Source organism: Geospiza fortis, unplaced genomic scaffold, assembly GCF_000277835.1.
Source record: "Geospiza fortis unplaced genomic scaffold, GeoFor_1.0 scaffold538, whole genome shotgun sequence".
Lineage (NCBI taxonomy): Eukaryota > Metazoa > Chordata > Aves > Passeriformes > Thraupidae > Geospiza > Geospiza fortis.
The window spans coordinates 1894321-1917435 of record NW_005054368.1 but is presented as its reverse complement, the minus strand read 5'-3'; the positions used below and the strand labels follow the sequence as shown (position 1 = coordinate 1917435).

Sequence of the window (23115 nt, the reverse complement as noted above, 5' to 3'; positions counted from 1 at the left end):
AGAAAATGTATCAATTCTAACTTTTCCTACATTGCCTAAAATAAAGGAAGCCAATGAATAATGGGAAGGCTTTGACTGCAGGTGGAAGTGTAATGTGTATATATTGCAAACCTATGGATATTTGATGGGAATATTTCCCAGTCCTGGAGATTTTTGTTTTCTCCTCCTTGAAGCCACTCTGTCTTTCTGCAGAAATGAACCCCCCAGATGGATGATTCCACAGCAATTATTGATCTATTTATTTTTAGTAGCAGGTTATACTTAGTTGCACAAGTTTGATGCACACTTATCTACTCTCCATCTGCAACAAAACCAGGCATAAAAACCAAATCATTCTGAATTTTCCAATGCTTTGTGTTATTATTTACTGAAGGACCATCCATTCTGGCATGGCAATATGGATTCCCAAAGAACTGCAGGAATTTCTTCATGCAGGGCTCTCCCTTTACCCCAGGAATTGGATTGCACCACTCCCCCAGGGCACCTGAGGCCACGGTGACTCATGGCAGTGACGGGAGGCTGAAGGGAGCAGAGCTCAGCAGGGCTTGGACCAAAGTCACCACTCCAAACTCTCCCATCAGGAGTGCCAAGTGCAGGATCCTCACACAAGGATCCTGGGATTTCTCTTCTGCCTTAAAAAGATGCGGCAAACTACAAAGCAAACCACAAAATTCCAGTTTGGTGTGTCTGGAAGAGATGGGGATTTCACATTAACTCAGCAAAATTTGATTCCATGGACACAACAGATGCTGTTCTCTTGGAGCCCTGTGATCCTCAGCCTCCAGAGCCATTTTCTCTCTATCCCAACCCAGAGATGCTGCTTTGTTATTTGACTCACTGGAACATTATTCCCTGCAAACCACAGACTGCACATCAGGAATGTTTTGGATGTGCAGGGAGGCAAAATCTGACAGACCAACACAAAGAGGAGACATAAACTCCTTAGTGCTCTGTGCTGTTTAAACTCTCTGTGATCCCATTTCCCCAGCTGCAGGTGGATCATCGAGGATTTCAGCAATTCCTGCTCACCCTTCAGCACAACTGAAAGAAGCTTAAATGATTTTTTGGTTTGAGCTTCTTAAACCAAAGCCATGGGGGAAGCACACTGATGTATTCCAACTGAAATACTCCTTGAGAAACAGAGCATCAGGAGAGTGAAAAAAAGAAAATCAGGGAGGTGATACACCAGAATTTGTATTTATTACCAAAATCTGGCATGCCCTAACACACATGGCATGCAGTGAGCACCCTTACCTTTTATTGCAATGCAGGTCATAAATAGGAGTTTTGAACTGGATGGACTTGACCATCTCTCCTGTTCTCAGGGAATACAGATCCACACAGCAGTAGGGTGGGCTGGTGCTGAAAGGAATAAAAAAAATATTTTAATGGAAATTAGAGCATTTTAAAAACTGGGATTTAATTATTTCCGCCTCCTTATGTTGCTTAGCACGCTGAAGGAAAAGTCAGAGAACCACAGAATTATTAAGATTGGAAAAGACCACCAAGAACATCAAGTCCTGGACCCAGAATTCCAACAATCCCAGCAGAACCCTGGAGAACAAGGGGTCAATATAAACCTCCTGCATTAAGAAGGAAAACTGAATAATGATCTCCATCAACCTGTATTGTGCAACTGACTATCAAACATTTTGTTTCTTTTACCACCAGGAAGACTTGGGAAGTTTTAAACCACATCCTAGTACAAAACTACTCCTCAGAGTAACTCTCTCCTACAGGGAGGACTCTGCCCAGAGCAGCAGCTGAGCTGCCTGGGGCTGGTGGAGACACCTCACCCAGAATTTACATTACATCCCTGATGGACTTTTGTTTGAACCGTACAGATCTTTTCAACTCTTTGTGTCACTTTTATCATTTTTATATAAATAAAAGCTTTAAGGCCATTTCTTAATAAAAAAGGCTGAGTGGTAAAAGTGCTGAGTGTTCGATAGGGCCGAGGAAGGCAGTGGTGGAAACCCTTTTAGGGGCTGAGGAGAGGCTTTGATGTGGCAGCTCTGCTCCACAACACCTTTCTCCCCCTCCAAGAACGCATTAAAACCTTGGCTATTTCTGGGTCAAGGAATATGAAGGAGCACAAATTGCCAGCTGTACAAACACATCCTGAGCATTGGTAAAAGAGGGTGTTCCCCCCTGCCCGTATCTGTTTTATTTTACAGAGTTTCACACAATTCCTGCCCCAGCACTCACTTGTCTCTTGGATCTGCTCAAGCTGCTCGAGAATTTTCTGGAAAGCTGGAGGACAAATGCCAACTGTTTACCCCCAGTGCCTCAAGATCATAAAATGGTTTATACAGTAATGCATAATATACAGTAAATGCATAGCAAGACAACTGTCAGAAAAATAACCGAAAAAATAACTTTTGACATTTTGCCCACTGAAATTTTTCCCAAAATATACATTTTTCTAGGCTAATAACTAGAGGGTGCAATTTATTACTTCAAGCACTTCAAAGGCCCTTCAAAAACACCTTTAAACCAGTGAAACTCGAGTCAGTTCCTTCACATTAAAGTTCACTCCTGCTCAAAAACACAGAAAGTCACCACAAGATCTATGTACAAACTTTTTAAAATTAAGTGATTTATTACCTCTAGCAAATTGTAATCTTGATAGAAGGGAAATTTCAAAACAGGAATCTCCAAAGTAGATATAGCTAAAATTATCAACACACTTAATAGTGATTACTATTTCCCATCAGCCTGTTTTGAACAGTTTTTCCAATTTATGGGTAATAATTCTGTCACTCAAATGCATAATTATTATTAGGATCTCTTGGCTGATCATGGTAAGACCATTCTACCAATGCTTTTGTCAATCACACTGGGTAAAACCTTGAGTTCAAGTGCCAATAACCAAGGAATATCATGGAATCACAGAATTCCAGACTGGGTTGGGTGGGAAGGGACTTTAAAGAAAGCTCATCCACTTTACAGGGACACATTCCACTATCCCAGGCTGCTCCTTGTCCCCTTGCCTGGAATATTTTATAAAGATATGCCAGAAAGACTCAGAAATTCTGTCTGAAATAAAATTCTTCTGAATTAGTCCCACAGATTATCAACAAATATTCATTACGTATCCTGATTGTTCAAACAGCTGCAGAGAGAGCAACAACTTCTTTAAAGGTAATGGCCACAAATCCAACAACAACTTTAAAATGTGGCAACAATAAATGTATAAATACACTCAGGCCTTGGTATCTTCTTCTGTGTGAGTGCTGCAGTGCAGGGATGGAGGGGAAAGAGCAGATGCCTCATCCAGCTGGCACTTGGTGACATCTGTGCTCGTGCCCCACGACAGCACCACCTCCTCCCAGATCTGCTGGGTCCCACCATGGCGAAAAAGCTCTGTGCAAAATGCTTGCACAGAGACAAACACACCACTCAGAACACTTGTGCTGTCTTAATAGAAAAAAAAAATTAAAAGGAGAAGAGTGATGGAATCAACACGCGGCCGATTTTCCTGTGCCTTGAAGGCTTTGCTTTATCAAGGGTGGATTTTCCTCCTCTCTGCCACATGATGAACATCCCACACAAAGAGAGATGGACCTCAGTAACAGGCTGGTCTCGTGAGTCTAGAAAGGAGAAAAAAGAGCTTGGAGGTGTAAAACTGAAATAAAATTTTTGCTGGGAAAGGTGCCCTGTACAAAATGTTCTTTATGTGAGGATTTTCCAGTCAATTGTGGCCTTTAATAAAATCTCTGGCCAATATCACTGCATTTTATACCACCTTCACAAAGTTTCTTTAAAGCCCAGCCTAAAGCACAGACTTATTTTTATTAATTACTTTTGGTGCCTTTAAGAGGAGACAAAAATATTAAAACTTACACTGAAATCCTATTTAAAGTAACTAACAGTTCAACATAATCTCTTACTAGGCCCAGCTTTAACAACCTGCAGGAGTAAAAACAAAACATTTTTGAATTTGCTGTAAATATTAGGTTGCCAAGAGCCTGAACTGGAATGAAATTTCCCAACTTGCAGAGACAACAGGTGAGAGAAAAGTGACAGCAATTCCAAGGAACTGGATGCTCAAGATATACCAAAGGATTTGCACAGCAAACTATTCCACAAAGTTGGGTTGGTTTTTTTTAATTACTACTCTATAAAGCATCAAATCTACCAACAAATTGTAAAAAAAGGCTATTTCCATGTGGGAATGAGGAGGATGCTGACAGGGACCCAAGTTTTTAATCAGCAGGAGTGGTTACAATTCTCCTGTTCCACCTCTCTGGTGCTTCACTGAAGGGGAAGAGAAGCAAAACAAAACCAGAGCACAGAGTTAATTAATTGAATATTGGAAAAATTCCTGCCTGAACCTTTACACTGGAAAGTTGAAGCATGAGATTTGATTATGATCTTTGCAGCAATATTAGGAACATGGTGAGACCACAAAGGCAATTCTGTTCTCCTCAAGGGCCCTGAAGAAGGTTTGCTCAGATTAACAGATTTCAGTTCTGGAAGGATCATCTTCTCTTTCCAGGCCATGCACAAAATGTCCCAGAAGCTCAAAGAAATTATTTTTTACCAAGCAACCTAATCTTGTCTTAAAAGACTTTGACCAACAATGAGTCCTCTATTTTTATGGTGAGTGGTTCCAACATTTTGATCCTTTTATTTTTATGAAATGACTTCTTAGTGCCTGACAGAATTGGTGCATATTCTGCTTTTTGGCTTCTGTGTCTCTGTCAAGGACACAAAAAGGCTCATTGCCCTCAGTTACCTTTGTCAGTAATCACCCAGAGCAATCCAGGCACCAAGAAAGTGAAAAAAACTTTTGAGCCTTAAGTTGTAAGGTTTGTTTTCCAGGCCCAGCACTAAACTCCTCTAAGCCCTCCTGAGCAGGGCAATTCTCCCCTTCTTTCTGAGGGATGCACAGAATGAAAACTTTAAAAAAATAATAAATGCAGTTATTTCTTTCTAAATACCACTGCAGAAAGAGCTTTCATTAGGACTTTCATCATCTATAGGCTCTCTGCATCCCATCTTTTCACAATAAAAAACTCCACTCTGTAAGTAATTTTCTAATGTATGGTACTTAATAGATTCATTCAAAATCAGTAAAAGCAGCACAAAGTTTCTCAGAAAGTGACACTTCCCCCAAAATGTGCGCGCAGCACTGAATCACAAAGCAGCTGAGACATTTTAAGTGCACCACAAATTGCAAAAAGCATGGAAACACTTATTTCTAAATAAGAAAAACCTGTACCAACCTTAGACACATGTTACTAAATCTAATCCTTTAAATACAAGGGAGGGAGTTATTTGATACAGCACTAAAATAGTTGTGTTAAACATCAGGAGATACAAACCTCATTGTTGCGTCTTCCTCAAATGTTTTGATCGAGTCTATCAGCCCAGGGAAAAAAATTCACCTTATCTGTGTACTTCACCAGAAATATTTTTCTTACTTGCCCATGACACAAGAAATCACCAACTCTGCAGAAATCATTTTGTAAGAGGTAAAATGAGTCAGGGTTCAGGCTCAGGAATCTCCTTTTTTTTTTCATCATAAGGAATAATTTTATTTCTGTTAGTTCAGCACTGAGGCATTCCTTCACAGGGCAGGGTCTAAGTGCACCTGGAATGACCCAGGAAGGTCTGGCTGAAGGATTGATTGAGGGATTGGTTGAAGGACTGGTTTCTGTCTCCTGAATAACCCTGGCCATGGTCTGTGAGAGAACCTGAGACTCCACAGTGACTTCTCCAGTTCTGAGTACTTTCAACAAGCATTAATCCACTGCTGTTCCATGAAACCAACAGCTCCCTCACTTCCCATCTGTAGCTGAGGTGTCAGACATCAATTAGAGGGGGAAAACTTAAGACTGGGTTTGTGCAAATATTGATTATTGCAACAGATTCTATGAGAGAAAAGTAAAAGGGAATCCTTAGAAATATCAGAATAGCAACCTCCAAATTCCTTATTTTGGCAACTCCTCCCACATCCAGCAGCACATAACTCGCTCTGACTGTTGTGCTCTCTCTGCTATCCCTCACCCTCATCATCAGAAGATTCCTTCTGGGTTTGAAGGGGTTTCATTGGGTTTGTTTTTACATTTCAGGACGCACAGAGCCGACGAGAGCCCAGAGCCACCTCGGTGTCCCCGGCATGTGGCACTCCCGTCATGGAGTGTAAAACCCAGCACAAGCTGCCTCCTCAGCTGTGCCTTTGCAGGGAGAGCCGGGTGTGACACACTTTCCACTCCAGTGAGACGTGCCACATGTTCCAGAGCAGAGCTGTCCCATCACATTGCCACTGGGTAATACAGGCAGATTAGCGGCAGCTCCAGAGATCTGTCTGTCTACTTGAGGAGCAGGATCATTTTTTTCTGTTATATTCTGGACTAGATTTTGCTTGTTTGTAGCCAAACAAGCTTTTTATACACAATTTATGCACCTGCATTGGCTGTCTTTGATCATTCTATGAACACGCAGGAAAGTGAACACATTTCTGTAAATCTTCATGAACATAAGCAAAGATTAAGTTCTGACAGAATACAACTGCATTTATCATACCTCTATCAACCACTAATATTTCTGTGATCAGCTGATTAAGCCACAATCTGATGTGTCTCCCCCCAAAAATACAAAATTAAAGAGTTGTCTTGCCCTTCCTACTGTCAAATGAAGCAGAACTCACCACGAAAGAAATGCACAGAGTTTGTATTGCAGTAAGAGCCACATGGATCTCCAAGACAGACCAAAATCAAAAATGTAGCAATTTTTGCATATTAAGAGACAGCCACATGTCACAGCTTAAGAGGAAAAGATCTCATTTCTGGGAGCACAACTCTGTAGGCAAATTGATGCTGAAATACCTCAGCTCCAGCCAAATTCCACCAAGCACATGTAGAACCCAAACTGAACATTTTGTGGAGCCTCTTACAGCCTCAGCCAGACACAGATTTTTTAGTGCCAGAATTTCTAACACTCCAAAGCAATATCAGACCTGTTTTCTTTATTCTGAGGCATTTGTACTGACAGAATTTCCTGACTAGTGGTGTGTGAGAAGACAGCACAGTTAACACAGACTGCAGCTGATTATTTCAGCATATGTACAATTGTTGTTTGTATCTGAGGCACGTTCCTCTTTAATAGCATCAGAAGCAGAATCCCCATCAGAATCCCCACCTTGCTGTTGCACATTCAACAACCAGCACTGAAAAATTTTCCTGCTACCGCTAAAACCTTCGTGAAGGACCAAATACTTCATCCTGCTGGTTCTTGTAACCCATTTCTTTCCATTTCAGGCTCGTTTTTTCCCCCTTTCTGTGCTCTCCCCTCATGATTCACGCGCCTCACAGGCCCCTCGGCCTCTCCCCTCAGCACCAACAAAGGCCGCGCTAAGCCGGCGGCTCCAGGCCGCCCTCAGAACCACTCTGGGGCTTCACCACTAAGCACAAAACCTTGCCCTGACCTGTCTAAACTAAAATTCTTTTGCCCTCGGTGTCATTAACGGCGTAAGAAACCCGTGGGGTTGTGCAACACTTCATCACCTCGGCATTAGGCAGCCGCTGCCGGCAGTTGCGTGACGGAGATCATTAGAGGATGTCTGTCAGCTGCACAGGACTCTGCTAAATCTTCATTGTTTATATGCCAGTTTATGGCTCAAATGACAATTTCTGAGGAGCTTGAAAACAATTCCGCTTCCAAGAAATAATTAGAGGGTTTTAGAGTGCGTATGACTGAAGCTGAGCATGAATGAGCTCAGATCTTCTGGTTAAAGCACTTGAAAAGTGCTCCAAACAGCAAAGCTGCTCCGAGGTTCTGGTCACATCAGGTAGGCCAGAATTTCCCCAAGTGCCCATTAATTACATGTTCTTAGGTATTTCTTACTCTTGAGCTCAGATCTTCTGCTTAAAGCACTTGAAAAGTGCTCCAAACAGCAAAGCTGCTCCGAGGTTCTGGTCACATCAGGTAGGCCAGAATTTCCCCAAGTGCCCATTAATTACATGTTCTTAGGTATTTCTTACTCTGTTTTATGACTTGAATCACAGACCACGTTCTACAGATGTGCAGAGTTCTCACTGTAGCTGAACTCACCAAAAGCTGGGTTGAAATGATGAAATAATACCTGAAAATAATTACTTGTGGAGCCCCAGAAGCAGCAAAAGGAATATTCTGCTTTTCCTTACATTGATCTTAAAGCTGAAATCCTCGATGAATTGCTTAACATCAAAAACAAACTGCAGTTTATTTTATATCCTTTCTCTCAATGAAGACAAAAATGCAGCCACCCCCTCTACTGGAGCACTTTTCATTAAATTTGGAGGAATTTCCTAGTTAAAGGTGGTTGATATTCCCAGGAGAATTACAATTGCTAAGGAAAGGTACACAGCAAACAGCATTCTCCCCAGAGAGTCACCTGATGCTGAAATGGGAGATGCAGCATTTCAAATTGTGCAGGCAAAATTGATTAAAATGTTGTGTTATTTTATTATTGTCTCACTGTAAAATATTATCATTAAATATTCTATTAATAATTTGAATCACCATTAATTTTAAAAGTAAGTCTGTGAGCAACCATCCAAAAATGTGTGAGGGGTCTCCTCAAGTGATATTCTAATACATTACCCAGTCAGAATTAAAAGAAAGAAGGCATTAAGAAAGATCTTTTTTTAAGCACATGCCTTACAGCTTTTTCACAAAGCAGGAGCCTTCTAAATCTCTAGTTTGAATTACTGAAGAAATATTCAGTATTATAAATTGAAATTTGCAAAAATAAAATTTAAAGCTAAGATACATGCATTCTGTTTTAAAAAACCAAACCAAAGAAAAATAATAACTATATCAATTTTTTAAATTGTATTTTAATTGTCTTTACTGTGGAGATTTAAAAGGAGCTCATCCGTATATGAATGGTTGAGCTCAGCAAACTCCCATGACATTTTGTCTGCATATTAAATATTTTTGAAGAAAGGAAAGGAAAAGCATAGGAAGGACTCAAGAGAGCCCACGGTAAGGGAGAAAATGGCATTCAGCAACAGATGCAAAGTTCAAACACTGCCAAGTTGTAGGGAATGACTCGAGGGGCAGCAGTTGTGTAACAACACAGAAACAAGGGCTGGAAGTTGAAGCAGTTTGCAATCAGCTGCTCCAACTACGAGCAAGAAGTGACTGCACTTGTTTAGGAAAAAACAGATTAAAGAGCATCCTCTGTGAACCCACTGGGATCTGATGGCTTTAAGTGTCCTCAAGAAAAGAGAACAACTTCAACCATCCTGAAACTTCTGCTTTCCAATGTCCTTTAAATCCTCCCTACACTACAGAACACAGGAATAACCCTAAAACATATAAGAAAAGGAAAGAAAATATAATCCTCAACTGCTCTCCGGCTCTGTCACGTTGATTTATAACAGTTATTTCTAAGACAGACAAAAACACACAGATGCAAACAATTACTCTATTTTTGTAGGCAACAAGTGAGGTGGGTGGTAACTGAGAAATTTTGAAAAATCCTGTCACAATATTCCGTTTTTTCTGAAGTAACCCTCAGCACACAACAAACGCTCGCCACATCAGAGACTTTCCAGGGCCTGAAGGGCCACTTTGATTCCAGCCCGCTGCAGGCATTAGTGGGGACGTAATTAGGGTAAAAAGTTCAACCACAGTTCCATGTCTAGAGTGCTGCCAGAAATAAATTTCCTCTCATTCACTGGTTTCTACTGTACCCTCCCTGAGAAACATATTGAAAACACATTTATCTTTGTAGAGTTTGTTCCTCTTCTAATTAACTTTATAGCGTTTACAGTATTTAATAATTTAAAGTGGAATTTAAAGTGGCCCTGGAAGTGGCAGCCCTGCCTGTAATGGTGCTGTGCATTATCTTTTCCCTGTGGTGCTTCTTTTGACAAGTTACTGGGGGCAGCTTTGTGCTCCAGCTGGTTTTATCTGGACTTCCTTCCCTCCATCCTTCCCATCCCTTCATCCCCTCCCTGCATCACTACACACAAAGGGGTTGGAGCAGCAGTAAAACAAAACTGTGCCTCAGCTCGGAAATCTGCTGTCCCAAACCTCCACTGCATCCCAAGGATGCCTTGGAAAAGGTTCATCTTTTTACAGCTTCATAAATCAAAGCTTTAGAAGGTCAAAACTACCCATGGTTCTCACCAGCTGGTCAAGGTTTGACCCCAAATACTCATTTTCTCCCAGTTTTGATCCAAGATTAACAGTTTATTATAGTTCAAAGGTTATTTCTTACTCTAGGTTCACTGAGACAAACATTTGGAGTATGAGAGGAACTCCAGAGCATTTCTGCCCTTGGTATTTACACATGGAAACACCACCTTACTCCATTAAAGCTCCATCTCCTGGCATTGGAATCCATGAGAAAATTCACAGAATTACCAGCAAACACTACTTCAACATCACAAAAAAGTACATTTTTATAATCACTGAATCAACTTACAAGAAAAAATGAAGAGCTCTTTTTAAGATGGAGATTCTATCTTTAGCACATAACTACCCCATCCAGCATCACTAAAAGGAATTTAAACTACTTTATTCCTGCCTCTCTCAGGATCTTAAAAGCTACCACACAACCTGCTAAGGCTAAACTGAATTTTCCCAAAAGAAATCAGAGAGGAAAATGTTTTTCATCTGCTGGAAGGGAAGGAAGTCTTTGCAAGGCAGCTGACACCACACAGCTCTGCAGTTAATGAGGCTTTGCAGTTATGCAGCACCACAAGAACCTCTGGGACTCAAATCCCCAAAGGTAACAGAAATGAGAGAGTTTTGCCCAACTTTAAAGATCTTACTGTACCTTTCTGAACAAAATAATTAAATTAAATTTGCTCTCTAGGCTTGAGAGTCTTCACAAAATCTGAATTTTGCTCAGTCTTCAATAAAAGCCCACAAATACTTCACAAACTTCATGAAAATCTATTACATAGTGCCCAACACAATTGAAAATCACAACCATGTGGCCCAGACCATTTTTTCTGAGTGATTTCAGAAAACAAAGTGCATTTTCTATCTGCAGTGAGCACACCCTTTGCACAGCCCATGGCAGGGCTGAGCCAGGTGAGCCCTCACCATCACCACTAGGAAAAAACCAGAGGAAATTTCTGAAATTTCAGGGCATTCCAGGAAGAGTTCCCCTGAGCAGCATCTGGGAACAAAAAGTTCATTCACCAGAGCTCATTTCCTCCTCTTGGGTGATCCTTGCAGGAGCTTTGCTGTTTGTCTGACAAATCATTTCCCAGCCAGCTCATCTGAAGCATTGAAAGCTACAGACACTTGGAGAGGACACTGGATTTTAGCACTACCCAGTGATTTGCCAGAGCCTGACCAGGCTCACATGACTCTGAAATATTAATTGAGAAAATATTAATGCTTTAATTGTGCTGTTACTCATGGGAAGCTGCTTCCTAAACCTGAGCACTCCCATAAACACATTCCTGAGCTGAAGCTGGGTTAAGGTTAGCAGGATTTCATCTACAGTAGCCCTGAGAATAAAGCACACGCTTCCTGAAAATCTGCTGTCAATTGATTTGCCTTGTAAACAGATCAGCAGGGGGAAAAAATGCTGGCTAGCCAAAGTTACACATTTTGTTTGCTCCAACTACTCCTCCTTCTTTAATTTACCCTAATTTCCTCTCTCCTCCCATGATTAATAAAGATTACCTCTTGCTTCTCATGCCCTTGAATGACCTCCATCCAATTCTTCAAGTCATCCAAAATTTTCCACTGCTTGATATCATCAAACTAATTCATCTTTCTAAAAATATAAACTGAAAAGGCAGCACAGGCTAGAGGCTGCTGAAGGGGCCACTGCCTGAGCTCCTGCACTCTCCCCAAAGGCCTCAAACTTTCACTTTTTTATCATCTATTATTGATTGGTTAATTAGTTACGCCTACAGTATCAGCTGATTATCATACAGCCTATGTAAGATTATGGCATAATCTGTTAATCTTTAGCAAAATGATTTGGCTGTTTGGACACAGGACAAGGGAACCAAAATATCAAACGCTTTTTGTAAGGATGGCTTAGAGATCCAGATCTGAGAAAGGCTTTAGGATCATGTAGTGACAGCACAAGGGCTCTGGCTTCCCTGCCCCTTTCTCTTCTCCCTGTCCCTGCTCCTTCATGTGCCTTTATTTCCCTCCTGGAATGGTCCTTTTGATTCTTTTCAGCTTTCTTCTTACCTATATTATCTACTGAAGGGCAAACTTGCAATCTCTCCATTGATTCTCAACTGTTTTTTTAATGATCTGAATTTAAACAGAATTATCCTGGTTGGTTTCCCTTTAAACTTTTCCATTAGTTAAACTGAAGTATTTATTTAACATTTACATTTGAACAGAATGAAAGTAATGTATTTTGGGCCTCTCTGGTGTATTTGAAAGTGTTTTTACAGATCCAGTCTGTTCCAAACTACGTCTTCAATAACCCATGTGGGGAAAATAGAGATATCTTAATGTTTCACCACCTAGGAAATGCATTAATGTGCACCAAACCCATCCATTAATTTTGTGTGTCTATAAAGATTTGTTTGTCTTATCACCAGGAACAAGCAGGCATGTCTTTACAACCCTCCACAACCCCAAAATTTAGTCAGATATTCTTTCTTTTTTGGTTTTCCTTTTAATTTGCAGATCTTGTAATCTAAGACTGAAGCTGACTGAACCAACCTCTAAACCAGCAGAGAAATACCAGCCAAAAACCACAATCTGTTTCCCATTTCTGTGTCAGGACTGCATCTTTTGGGGGGCTGTGAAAACAATTGTTTTGAAAAGATTATACAGTGAATCATAGACTGGTTTGGGTTGGAAAGGGACCCTTAAAAATCATCCAGGCCAACCTCCCAGTGAAACATTTCAGTCATTTTACTAGCTGGAAAAATGTGACTTTTAAAATGCAAAAATGTGTGTACCAGAAAATCAGATATGAGGCAAAAGTTCCATCTTGTTGATGAGTATGAAATGATCACATACAAGAACAGAAAACAAAATCTATTAGCAGGAAATTCATCTGGGAGTTAATTAGTAATGGTAACAACAAAGAATGATTTAGAAATTACAATATTATGGAGTTGAAAACACATGAGAGACTTTTTTCTGGGGAAAGCAGAAACTGTCCAGAATCTTTGAATTATTTTCCATTAACAGGAATACAATAATACAGTGAAAATAATTCTCTTCAGGGTTTGTTCATTTCTCAGGTATCTCAGCTACTAAAACAAGACTGTAAGGAAGATTTTTACTAAACCAACACATCCTTTACATATATAAATACATTGATTGGATAAAGACAGAGCACTATTTGCACCTCTAATTTATAAACAGTTAAACTTACAGGGCAGAGAAGAAAAGGAGAAAAATCACCATAAACTGGTTTTTGCAGGTTGTAAATACATAAAGAAAAAATTCACTTCTCTGCCTTATGTGGATTTTAATTCAAACATTTAAGGCAGGTGACATTAATATTGCAATTTAACACAGTGATATGAGAGAAAGGTAAAGATTTGACAGTTCTTCCTTCACACACACAGTGATTAAATTCTTAATTGAAAAAGGTGTGGCACAGAATTAGTCTTACAACTGTAAGAAGATTTACTTCAACTACTCAGCCATTAAATGGTTGTGTAGAGGATTACTCCTGAAAAGCAAATATTTTCCTGTAGGTACAGATATAAATCCTGTGCATTGTCTGAATCAAACATAAAAGATCTCAGGGGCCTCTTTTATAAGAGCAGTGATACAACAGTCCTGGAGAGAGGACAAAACAAGATTGTAAACTGATTTTTGTAACTCAAGGAAAGAGGTTTAACATGTATTTTGCTAATACATGTGTATTAATACAGCGTGTGGCTGCAACAATGAAATGCCTGGTATTTGTAATTCAGTTGCTGCTTGAAAAATTACTTTTTAAGATACAGAGATTGCTTTAAACACTTCACAGTAATAATTTTGACCTGGATTAATATCAGAAAAGGTTAATCATAAAGTTGTGATTCCACTGAGAATAAAATAAACTTTAAATACCTCTTTATTTATTTTATATCAAGAGTCTCTTTTTCATTCCTTTCCAAAAGCTTAAGTCATAGGAAAATATAAATTGACACACCAAAAAAATAGTTTAAAGCCACCTCCCAGTGTTATCCCATGCAGAAAAAAGGAACAAAGCTTTGAAGATGTCATCTGCTGGGCTTTTCAGATGGCAATACAATTTCTATATTCCTTTTATCCACAGAAAACATTCTTACCCAGAAGACCCAATGCTTTTGCACACACCAAGCAGAGGCCTCTTCTCAGCAAAATTATCACATTTCTGAGCACCTGGCAAGAGGGAAAACAAAAGAAAAGAAAAAGCAAATCACCATGTACTGTTTGTACAGTTTCCAAGTTCAGGTTGGGGCCCAATATAGTGATATTACACAAAACTCCCAGCTTGTGCAAGATAAGGGACAGAAATTCAAATTACAGGCAGAGCTGTGAGAGAGATGAAAATGAGAAACAACACGAGCAGCAAAACATGGCCAGGCTTTGGGAGTGATTTTCTGCTCATCCCACAAGGGCTGGGATTCTGTGACTGAAACAAGTGGCTCTTGCTCACTTCTCATTGTTTTTTAGGAAGTTCTCTGCAGCTCTGCCTGGGTTCACACCTTGGTTTCCAGTTTGTAGAAATGGAACCCGGGAGTGCCAAGCTCAGAGCAGCCTCTGCAGCCCCTGCCCAAGAAAACAGGAGATGAAATCCAAACCACATCAATCTGTTCCACCAGCAGGAGACCTAAACCTTGAAGAAAACAACCTCCAAGTGGAACCACAACTCCTGCAGCACATCCCATCCCCTTCCAGGGGTGCTGAGCCCAGCAGAGCCCAGCAGAGCTGGTTTGGGCCAGGCTGGGCCAGCTGTGCCTGCCCTGGGATCCTGTCCCACAGCAGTGCCACCAGCCTGGCACTGGGAGCCAGCCCTGCCAGCCCTGGCAGCAGGAGCCAGCCCTGCTGTGCCCCCAGGCTCACTCACACCTCCACCCCAGCACAACCAGACTGTTAAAGAGGCCACACTTCTTCAAATGGGGTTTTAAGAGTTTGGAGAACTTTGCTTTATTGCTGTGTAAACAGAAATAAAACTGAAATTGAGTTTTTAAAGAAAAAAAAAAATCTCACTTCTGCTTGTGAACAATAGTTAACTGAATTCCAGGGTATGTTTCTACCCAACTTAAATAACACAGTAACAACCAACACCACCACTACTAACTTTCCTCCATTTTCTTTCAACCTTTGCCTATTTAATTATCTATCTATGGGTCTGCACATGTGTGGTGAATAATGGAATATTTTTTCTCCATTATACACCAAACCCTTTGATCTCTAAAGAATATTAGCGATATAGTCTGCTCAAAATTTAAATCTTGAATAGTACTGTACAGAACTAAATCATTTATTCAGAAAGGCACAACAATTAACAATATACATTCTGACATAGCAGACTGTTAATTATTAATGACTCAGGTACATGCATTTAATTTGTAACAAACACTGTTGAGTCCTCTCAACTGTACAAGGAAAAATCTTCCCTCCTACACCTTTGGGTATTTATAAAGTCAAATGGATCACATCAATAACTCCACCATCAACAATAGCTTTACAAACAACCTAAACCAGCCAGATGTATTTTCCTTTTATTCCTATTATTTCAAGCTCTTTGGTGAGTCAAACCTGTACTGTATGTACTGACCTGTAAATTGAAAAATGAAACATAAAAGTCTTCTTAAGAGTCTGGCAACCAATTTGTTTCCTTCAGTGCAGGTAACAGATGAATTCCATTTGTTCTGCTCCCAGCACGAGGGAGAAATGCTGACTACCAGCACTGCTGACACTGATTTAAGTGCAGCCAGGATTTTACCTAAAGTATTTAACTCTACTTTTTTCCTTCTTTTTTCACTAGGATATATTAGAGACACAAATCCAGATGTTTATTTATGGTCTAATTTGATAACAAAGAAGGGGAGAGAAGGAGGAAAAACATGGGGGGGAGTCCAGGGAATCAAGTGCCCAAAATCAAAAGCAATGCCAGATTTAATACCCACAGCACAGATTTGCAAAATTTCTGCAATAGGTGCTTAAAGTTTTGATTTCTGGATATAATGACTCAAGTCCCTCAATTTTAAAAAATCCATTTCCTACTTCAATACTTTCAGAATGTAAATATTAATAGTGCAGGAAAGGATCATTACTGGAGGCCTCTGAGGGCATTAAATCAGGTTAATAGCTGTCCCATCCATGAGATTGCACAGTGACATGTGTTGGGCTCTAATGGAGGCAGGAGCCTCTCCCAGGTCTGGGGTGGCATTTAATCCCCCAAGTTCTGCTGGATTAATTTTCATTTGTAAAATTGTGTTTATTTGCATGTGCGAGGCGCTGACGTTGCACACACCTGCTGCACACACAGTGTTTAACAAAATTGAAATGAAAAACAGCTCTCTAAATCCCCCCAAATACAAAAAGTATTGAAATCCTGTTGCAAAGTCTTTTTCTTAAACTCCTTTTATTCTAAATCCTTTTAACTCTGTCATATAACACTACAGCATTTATAAAATGCTGGAAATCCTGACAAATCACACAATTAAAGTAATGAAAACTGCCCTTCCTGCCAACAAGGCACCACCTTATCTACAGCTCCATTTAGCTAAATGATAGGTTTGGTTTTTTCAAAACCTCACTTCAGTTAGTGTGCTTAAAATTGAAAAAAAAAAAGGAGAAAAAAAATATCTCTGTGGCTAAATGAAATTTCATACAAATCAACATTTAGAAGTTTATGAAGTCAAAAGGTTACCCACACTAAGCTCAAAGCAGCTTAGAGCCTGTCCTGCTGATGAAACTGTGAATTGGGACCTCAGGGCCTGCTAAGGCCTCTCAATAATGCCAATAAAAAGAGTGACAACACCACCAAAAGCAGCACATCTTGGTGCAGAATGAAAATGAAGCCCAGAGGATGTCACAGGAACTCCAAGGCTGCTCAGAACTCTGGAAATGGCCCTGGTTTGCCACGGGAGGAAACTGCTGGATGAATTTCACACTCTGACCTATTTAGCAGTGGTCAGAGGCACCATGCAGTGGATTTTCCTGGTGTGTAATTCCACTGATCAGCCCCATTTAATAACGAGTGCTGCTCCTGCTCCACTAAACCCCTCTCATTCCCATCTTTTCCTTGGAAATCTTGTGGCATTCGTGGTCCTGCAGCAGCCCAGCACTACCTGGGAATGCCCCAGCCTGGAATTCCCTCTCAGCCCAGCTGGGTGAAAGTTTCAGGTGCACTGGTCTAAAGCACCAGAAAGCAATGAAATAATTAATTTATTTCATTTATGATGTGATGAGGAAACACAGGTCAGGCCAAAGCTTCTGAGAAATTGTGATCTTATGGTGTTGCACCCCAAAATTCTCCCCTGTAATCTCTCTAGAAGAGACTTACTCGGAGAATTCCAGTCTGTAATTTCTATAATCCACAGACATTCCCATTCATTATCCCAAAAACCCCAGCAGAACTCAGACACACACCTGCACAACCAGCCCAAACCTTGCTGGTCCATCCAGCAGGGCCAGCCCCTCCACCACACAGAACCTGGGATTATTTTGGCCTTTTTGGGGATTTCAAACCACTGAACCACCCAAGTGGCTGAACATACACAAACCTCACATCTGCCTTCCTTTAGAAAGCAACCTAAATATTAGAGCTCTTTAAGTGTACCTGCACATAAAGCTGAGTCAGCTTTTGAGGTTCCAATCTGAATTTTACCAACATCAAAGATGGGAGCAGTGGAGAACAGGGATAAATCTGCTGCAATATTTCAACTCTCAATGGGTTTTAGTACCTCTAAATTCTTTCTATTTCCTTTTTTTATTTGCTTTTTCCCCCACTTATAAGTCAATTTGAGTGAACAGTCAAATTCACTGAGAGATGTAGGGCTATTATATCTTCTTTCTGCAAGCAGCATAATCTAGAAAATGGCAATAAATTAATTCAGCTCGCTGGAGGAATTTATTTTCATAATGCTGAGACATGGAAATAGGTTTTACAGACAACCACTGATCTAAACTTCACCACACCAGCCTGTCACCCCTTTGAGCAGGAATTGCCACACACAGAGCTGCTCCCTGGCTTTCTGAGCCTCTTGACTGATTTTTAAACTATGCAGCTCTACCTTGACAAAGGGGACAGCACAAGGCAAAGCAGGTATTAGCCAGGGGCTTATAAAATGACCTGGGATAAGTAATCGAAAATGGGAGATTGTAGCACTGACTTCCTTCAGAAAGCATCAATATTCTGATTTTGTAGGTGAAAGAACCACAAAGGCAACTGAAATAAATGTATCATTGCCTCAGCACTGACAGAAAATCCAGACCTGGACACATGGAAACAACCCTAACCCCAGCCCAGCCCCAGATGTGGAAGTGGAGAAGAGCCATGGATGGCTCAGAGGGATTACAGCTCAGAATTCCTGTCCCTGAGACTGCCAGAATCCAGACTGAGATGTTCTCATGGTCTAAATATGAGCTCTGCAAGCCCAAAATCTGCTCACAGTGCAAAGCTTCAGTCTCCAAAAAGGCCACATATATTGTAAACTGCACAGATTAATTAAAGCCCTGCCTAATGAAGGCCCTGGTAGGTGTGAGCTGACCACGGAGAGCGGCTGACATCTGGAGGGTTTACGTCCATTAAATGTAAATATGTCCATTAAACATTATTAACAGAAATCCCTCCACTTCTCATGGCCATCTCCTCCAGGCTGCAAAGCAGGACATCAAAGTGATGCAGCAGAGCTGTGTGGCTCAGAGCAGGGCACAGATGCCAACCCCAGCAGCTCCAGGGACTGCCCAGGCTCCTGCTGCCAGCAGCACCCAGGACCTGCTGCAGGAGATCCCCTGCATGAAATAATCCCTCTGAAACAAGGCTGCATTATGCCACGAGGCACACCACGAGGCAGAGGATCTAACATCAAAGGGCTGCAGTTTTTTAATGAAATAGTTGACAAACTATTAAGTTCTGCTGCTGTAAAGTCACCAAGTTAAAGCCATGAGCTTTCCTTTCACACCTGGGAATGAGCTGCTTATCACCAGCTCAGATCTGTTTCTAGGAACGTGCCAAATCCATCCACCAGGAGACTCCTATTTTCAATAATTCCCTTTTTACAGCTTTACAGTAAAACAGTGTTTGAGCCTGCTGATGGTAATCAGCTTCTCCTTTACAAATTCCTTTTATTTCGTTCAGAATCATTAAAGCTCATGAGTTAGTTATCTAAGGCCTCTTATTACAGCTTTACTTTTATCTGATTCCAGATACTGGTCAATGATACATTCATGTACTTTTAATCAAAGATTTATTTAAACCAAGCCATGTAAAAAGAGACCAAAACATGTTTTTAAAAGGTTTGGTTTAATTGAATATGAGCTAATTTGAATAGTTTTCTAATGTAACAACTCTCATTGTCAGATGCTAAATATATGGAATTTAAGGGCAGAAAGACAATAACTGCTTGAAGGAGTTCATGAGTGTGATTTACTTGATTAAAAAATCAAAAACCTGCTTTAATACCAGAAAAAAACAGAACTCCCAGGTTCTTCAATTAATTTACTTCATTTTCATTTCCACTTCTCCTTTTTTTTTTTCCTTCTACAGAGGAAGGGGCACAGACATCCATCACTCAATGACACAAATAATAGCAGTTCACTGGGAATTATGCAGGGCTCCAGTGAATGGAATAAAGGAACAACAGGCTTGGGAAGTATTTCACTCTAAGTTACTTTAACCTGTAATAGTTACACAGCCACAGATACTTTGTATATTCCTCTGCTTAGGAGATCACCAAAACAATATATAATATGTCCATTAAACATTCTTCATTTACTTTCTTTGAAACACACAAAATCAGTACAATTTACTAGGAATAATTTAAATAGTAAGATTTTAGGCTGTATTTTTTGAGTTCATTAATTAATTCATAAAATATTACTAGAAATTCTAAACCAGCATAGTCCCCAAATACCTTGGTCATACTAGAAATACATTCTTTTTGCCCACAAAGTAAACCAACCAATTTAATTTAAACCCAAACACTTCTTTCAGAAATCAACAATTAGTTTGGGTTTGGATGGAACAAGGTAATTTTTTTAGAGGAATTTGCTTGTATATGCACAGTTGCTCAGATTTTGCAGCAAGTTCTTCTCAGGGTGAACTCAACTTCTGGAAGAATCCTGTTAAATGAAGCAGCTTGGTTTAGAATTTGATAAAATAGTATTTAAGCAGAGGCAGAGAGGAGCTGCACTCACAGGATGATAAAATGTAAATCACTGAAAGGCTCGAAGTGAGTAAAGTTATTGTAAAACAAGGAGAAATGGAACAAATCAGAAGCCAGTGCCACCCCAAAACACAAACCCTGTTTTGCTAGTTTAACTGGAGTGGCCCAGCAGAGTTTTTAGAGAGTTCTGTGGATGCTGAAGGGTTTGGGGCTGTACTCACTGATCTGAGGAGCTGGCAGGATCCGAGCGGCTCGAACCGGCCCGTGGCGCACCGAGAACAGCTCCTGGGCCTCCCCACTGATCTGCAAGGGCCAAAAAACAACTTACACCTGCAAGAATACATCCATTCAATGGCTAAAATACATCCATTCAATGGCTAAAAATGCATCCATTCAATGGCTAAGAAGGTAGGTAGAAAGGCATTTTTGGGAGGTATATTGGTAACTCTGCCTAGGCAACAGAACAGCTCCTGGGCCTCCCCACTGATCTGCAAAGGCCAGAAAACAACTTACACCTGCAAAAATACATCTATTTAATAGCTAAAAATACATCTATTTAATGGCTAAAAAGGTAGGTAGAAAGGCATTTTTGGGAGGTATATTGGTAACACTCTGCCTAAGCAACCACTGTCATTTCTCTAATTGAAAATATAAATATAAGAAGTCTTGAATTGACTGCTCATGACCACATAGACTTTGCAAGAAGCAAGACTTGAAGCTGACTAAAATTCACAGAATTTTATCCCATGTTTCACATGGTTCTAAAGGAAAATGCCAGCTCACCAGAAATCAGTCAAGAGTGGCAAACATGGCTGGAAAAAGATGGGAGAATTTCATATATTGGTTCATTTCAAACTCACCAGGTGTGAAAACCATGTTTAAAAATTGGTGGTCAAGCTACTTAAGCCTGTCAGTGATGTCAATGTTGAAAAGATTAAACCAGAAGCAGTTCAGATGAATTTCCAGACTTCCTGCAATGGTCACTCAATGTATTTTCATAAGTGCCTGGAAATGGATCCGATATGGAACGTCAAACTGCAGGAAAATGGCAAACATTATGGAGCTCATTTCCAGCTAACCAACAACTTAAAACAGATGTAATGAGCCTCAGAACACAGCCAAGGCTGGCATAACGTTTTGCCAAACAAGCAGCTTACAATATCAGAAGAGAACATGATTTGGAATAAGGTTCTTAGGAATCAATAAACTATAAATTCAAGTGAACTTTTGGAAATGTCATTTTATGGTTGTTTCCATTTCTTTCTGCACTTCAGCTCACACGTCCAGAAAGTTAAAATACTCCTACTGTTTGACCAGCAAATCCCAAGTACAGTACTCCAGGCTCTCAGCTTACATCCACTCTTGCCTGGTTATTTATTAGCACTGCTCTACGGCATGGGGGAGAATGAAACCCACCCCATGAAGCACAATTATAAATAAAATTACTTTGAAAATACCATTTACTACAGAGCTAAGCCACCATTCCGCACACACCACAGAGAACTGCTGCTTCTCCCTGTTAAGCCTGAAATTACACACAAGCTACACAAATGTGGGGAAATAATATTTTAAGCCATTTTAGCCCAGCAGTTTAGCAATTAAAATCACTGTTAATGACACCAACTCACTAAAGGTTTGCTGATGGCTTTTAACTGATCATGAGCTTGGAGTGCAGTGTTGGGGGAAAAAAAAAGCCTCTGGATGAAAACATCTGTATCCAGAAAAAACAGCTCAGGAAAAAGTAGAGCACAGCTAAGCAGAAAATGAGGAAAATTAAAGAGGGACAGAGTAATAAAGAGATTTCAGAAATTAAGACAGCAGCACGTTCTCTGTCCACTGGAACACAGCAGCTCTATGCAAAGGGAAAGGAGGAAATGGAAAAGAAGAAAAATAGAAGGTTTGGGAACTATTATTCTTGGCAATTAAAGATTTTTCCCCCAAACCATGTGAATGCTGTTTCACACGTGTATGCACATCTCTGGCTAGGAACGAAAACACGAGGGAAAGGAACCAGCACAACAAAGGTAAGGAAGGAGTGATTCCCATAAAATATCCCAAACAGCTCAGACACCTCCCTCTCCTTCTGAACCCTGCCAGCAACCAGCCCCAGCTCCAATCTACTTCAAACAGAGCTCCAGTCCCCAAAGGAAGACACACTGAGAGGGCCAAACCTTCTTAACTCAGGTTCTGCTCTTAAATATCCTGAACTCCAGGAGAATGTTTATCCAGCCTGGGGTGCCAAGACCTGGTGGAGCTTAAACTTGAGACTTGCAAAGAAAAGCTAGAAATGTCCAAATGCAAATGAAGTTTATTTGTGCTGAAGCATTTAACATGGAAATCCCAGCCCAGCTCTTCTCATGCATATAATGCAGTAGCAACTTTTGAATAATTAATATTCATTATTTAAAGATAATTTATTATTTCATACTGGGGGAAAATTACAGAAAGTAAGGTCAAATGGAGTAACAAAAAGCACAGGATCCAACAGTGTCTAAGATGAGGTTACAGGTATTTAGCCCATTTTGAGAGCACTGTAGGTTAACAGGTCCTTTGCTCAGTCCCTGCAGCATTCTAAATCATGGAATGGTTTGGGTTCAGCCTCTACAGCTCAAGTGCTCAGCATTTCCTGACTCCTGGGAGCTAAAAAGGATCAAATCTGAAGCTACACCCCCTCTGGAGGCTTTGTAATAAAGATACAAGATGCCACCCAACTACCAGCATCTCGCCTGTAAAGAAAATTCAAATTCTTTAACAGGCACAAAATAAAGTTTCCAAAAAATCTGGATGTGACACTACACCACTGATCACATTAAAACACTAATATTTAATCTAGCATAGCTTCACAAAGTAACAGCTT

At 40.4% G+C, this 23115-nt stretch overlaps 1 protein-coding gene across 8 annotated transcripts in view; it reads right to left on the bottom strand.

Moving 5' to 3' along the window:
- BCAS3 (BCAS3 microtubule associated cell migration factor) overlaps nt 1-23115 on the bottom strand; it is a 292124-nt gene that overhangs the window by 258745 nt on the left and 10264 nt on the right. For all 8 annotated transcript variants that reach the window (XR_004082101.1, XM_031059839.1, XM_031059841.1 and 5 more), the window contains exons 5-7: nt 20480-20561; nt 14226-14298; nt 1255-1362 (exon numbers count right to left, since the gene is read on the bottom strand). Coding sequence is in view for 7 of the 8 variants with exons in the window: in XM_031059839.1 (XP_030915699.1) it covers nt 1255-1362; nt 14226-14298; nt 20480-20561 (263 nt within the window). In the remaining variant the exon portion in view is untranslated. The remainder of the gene's footprint in view (nt 1-1254; nt 1363-14225; nt 14299-20479; nt 20562-23115) is intronic.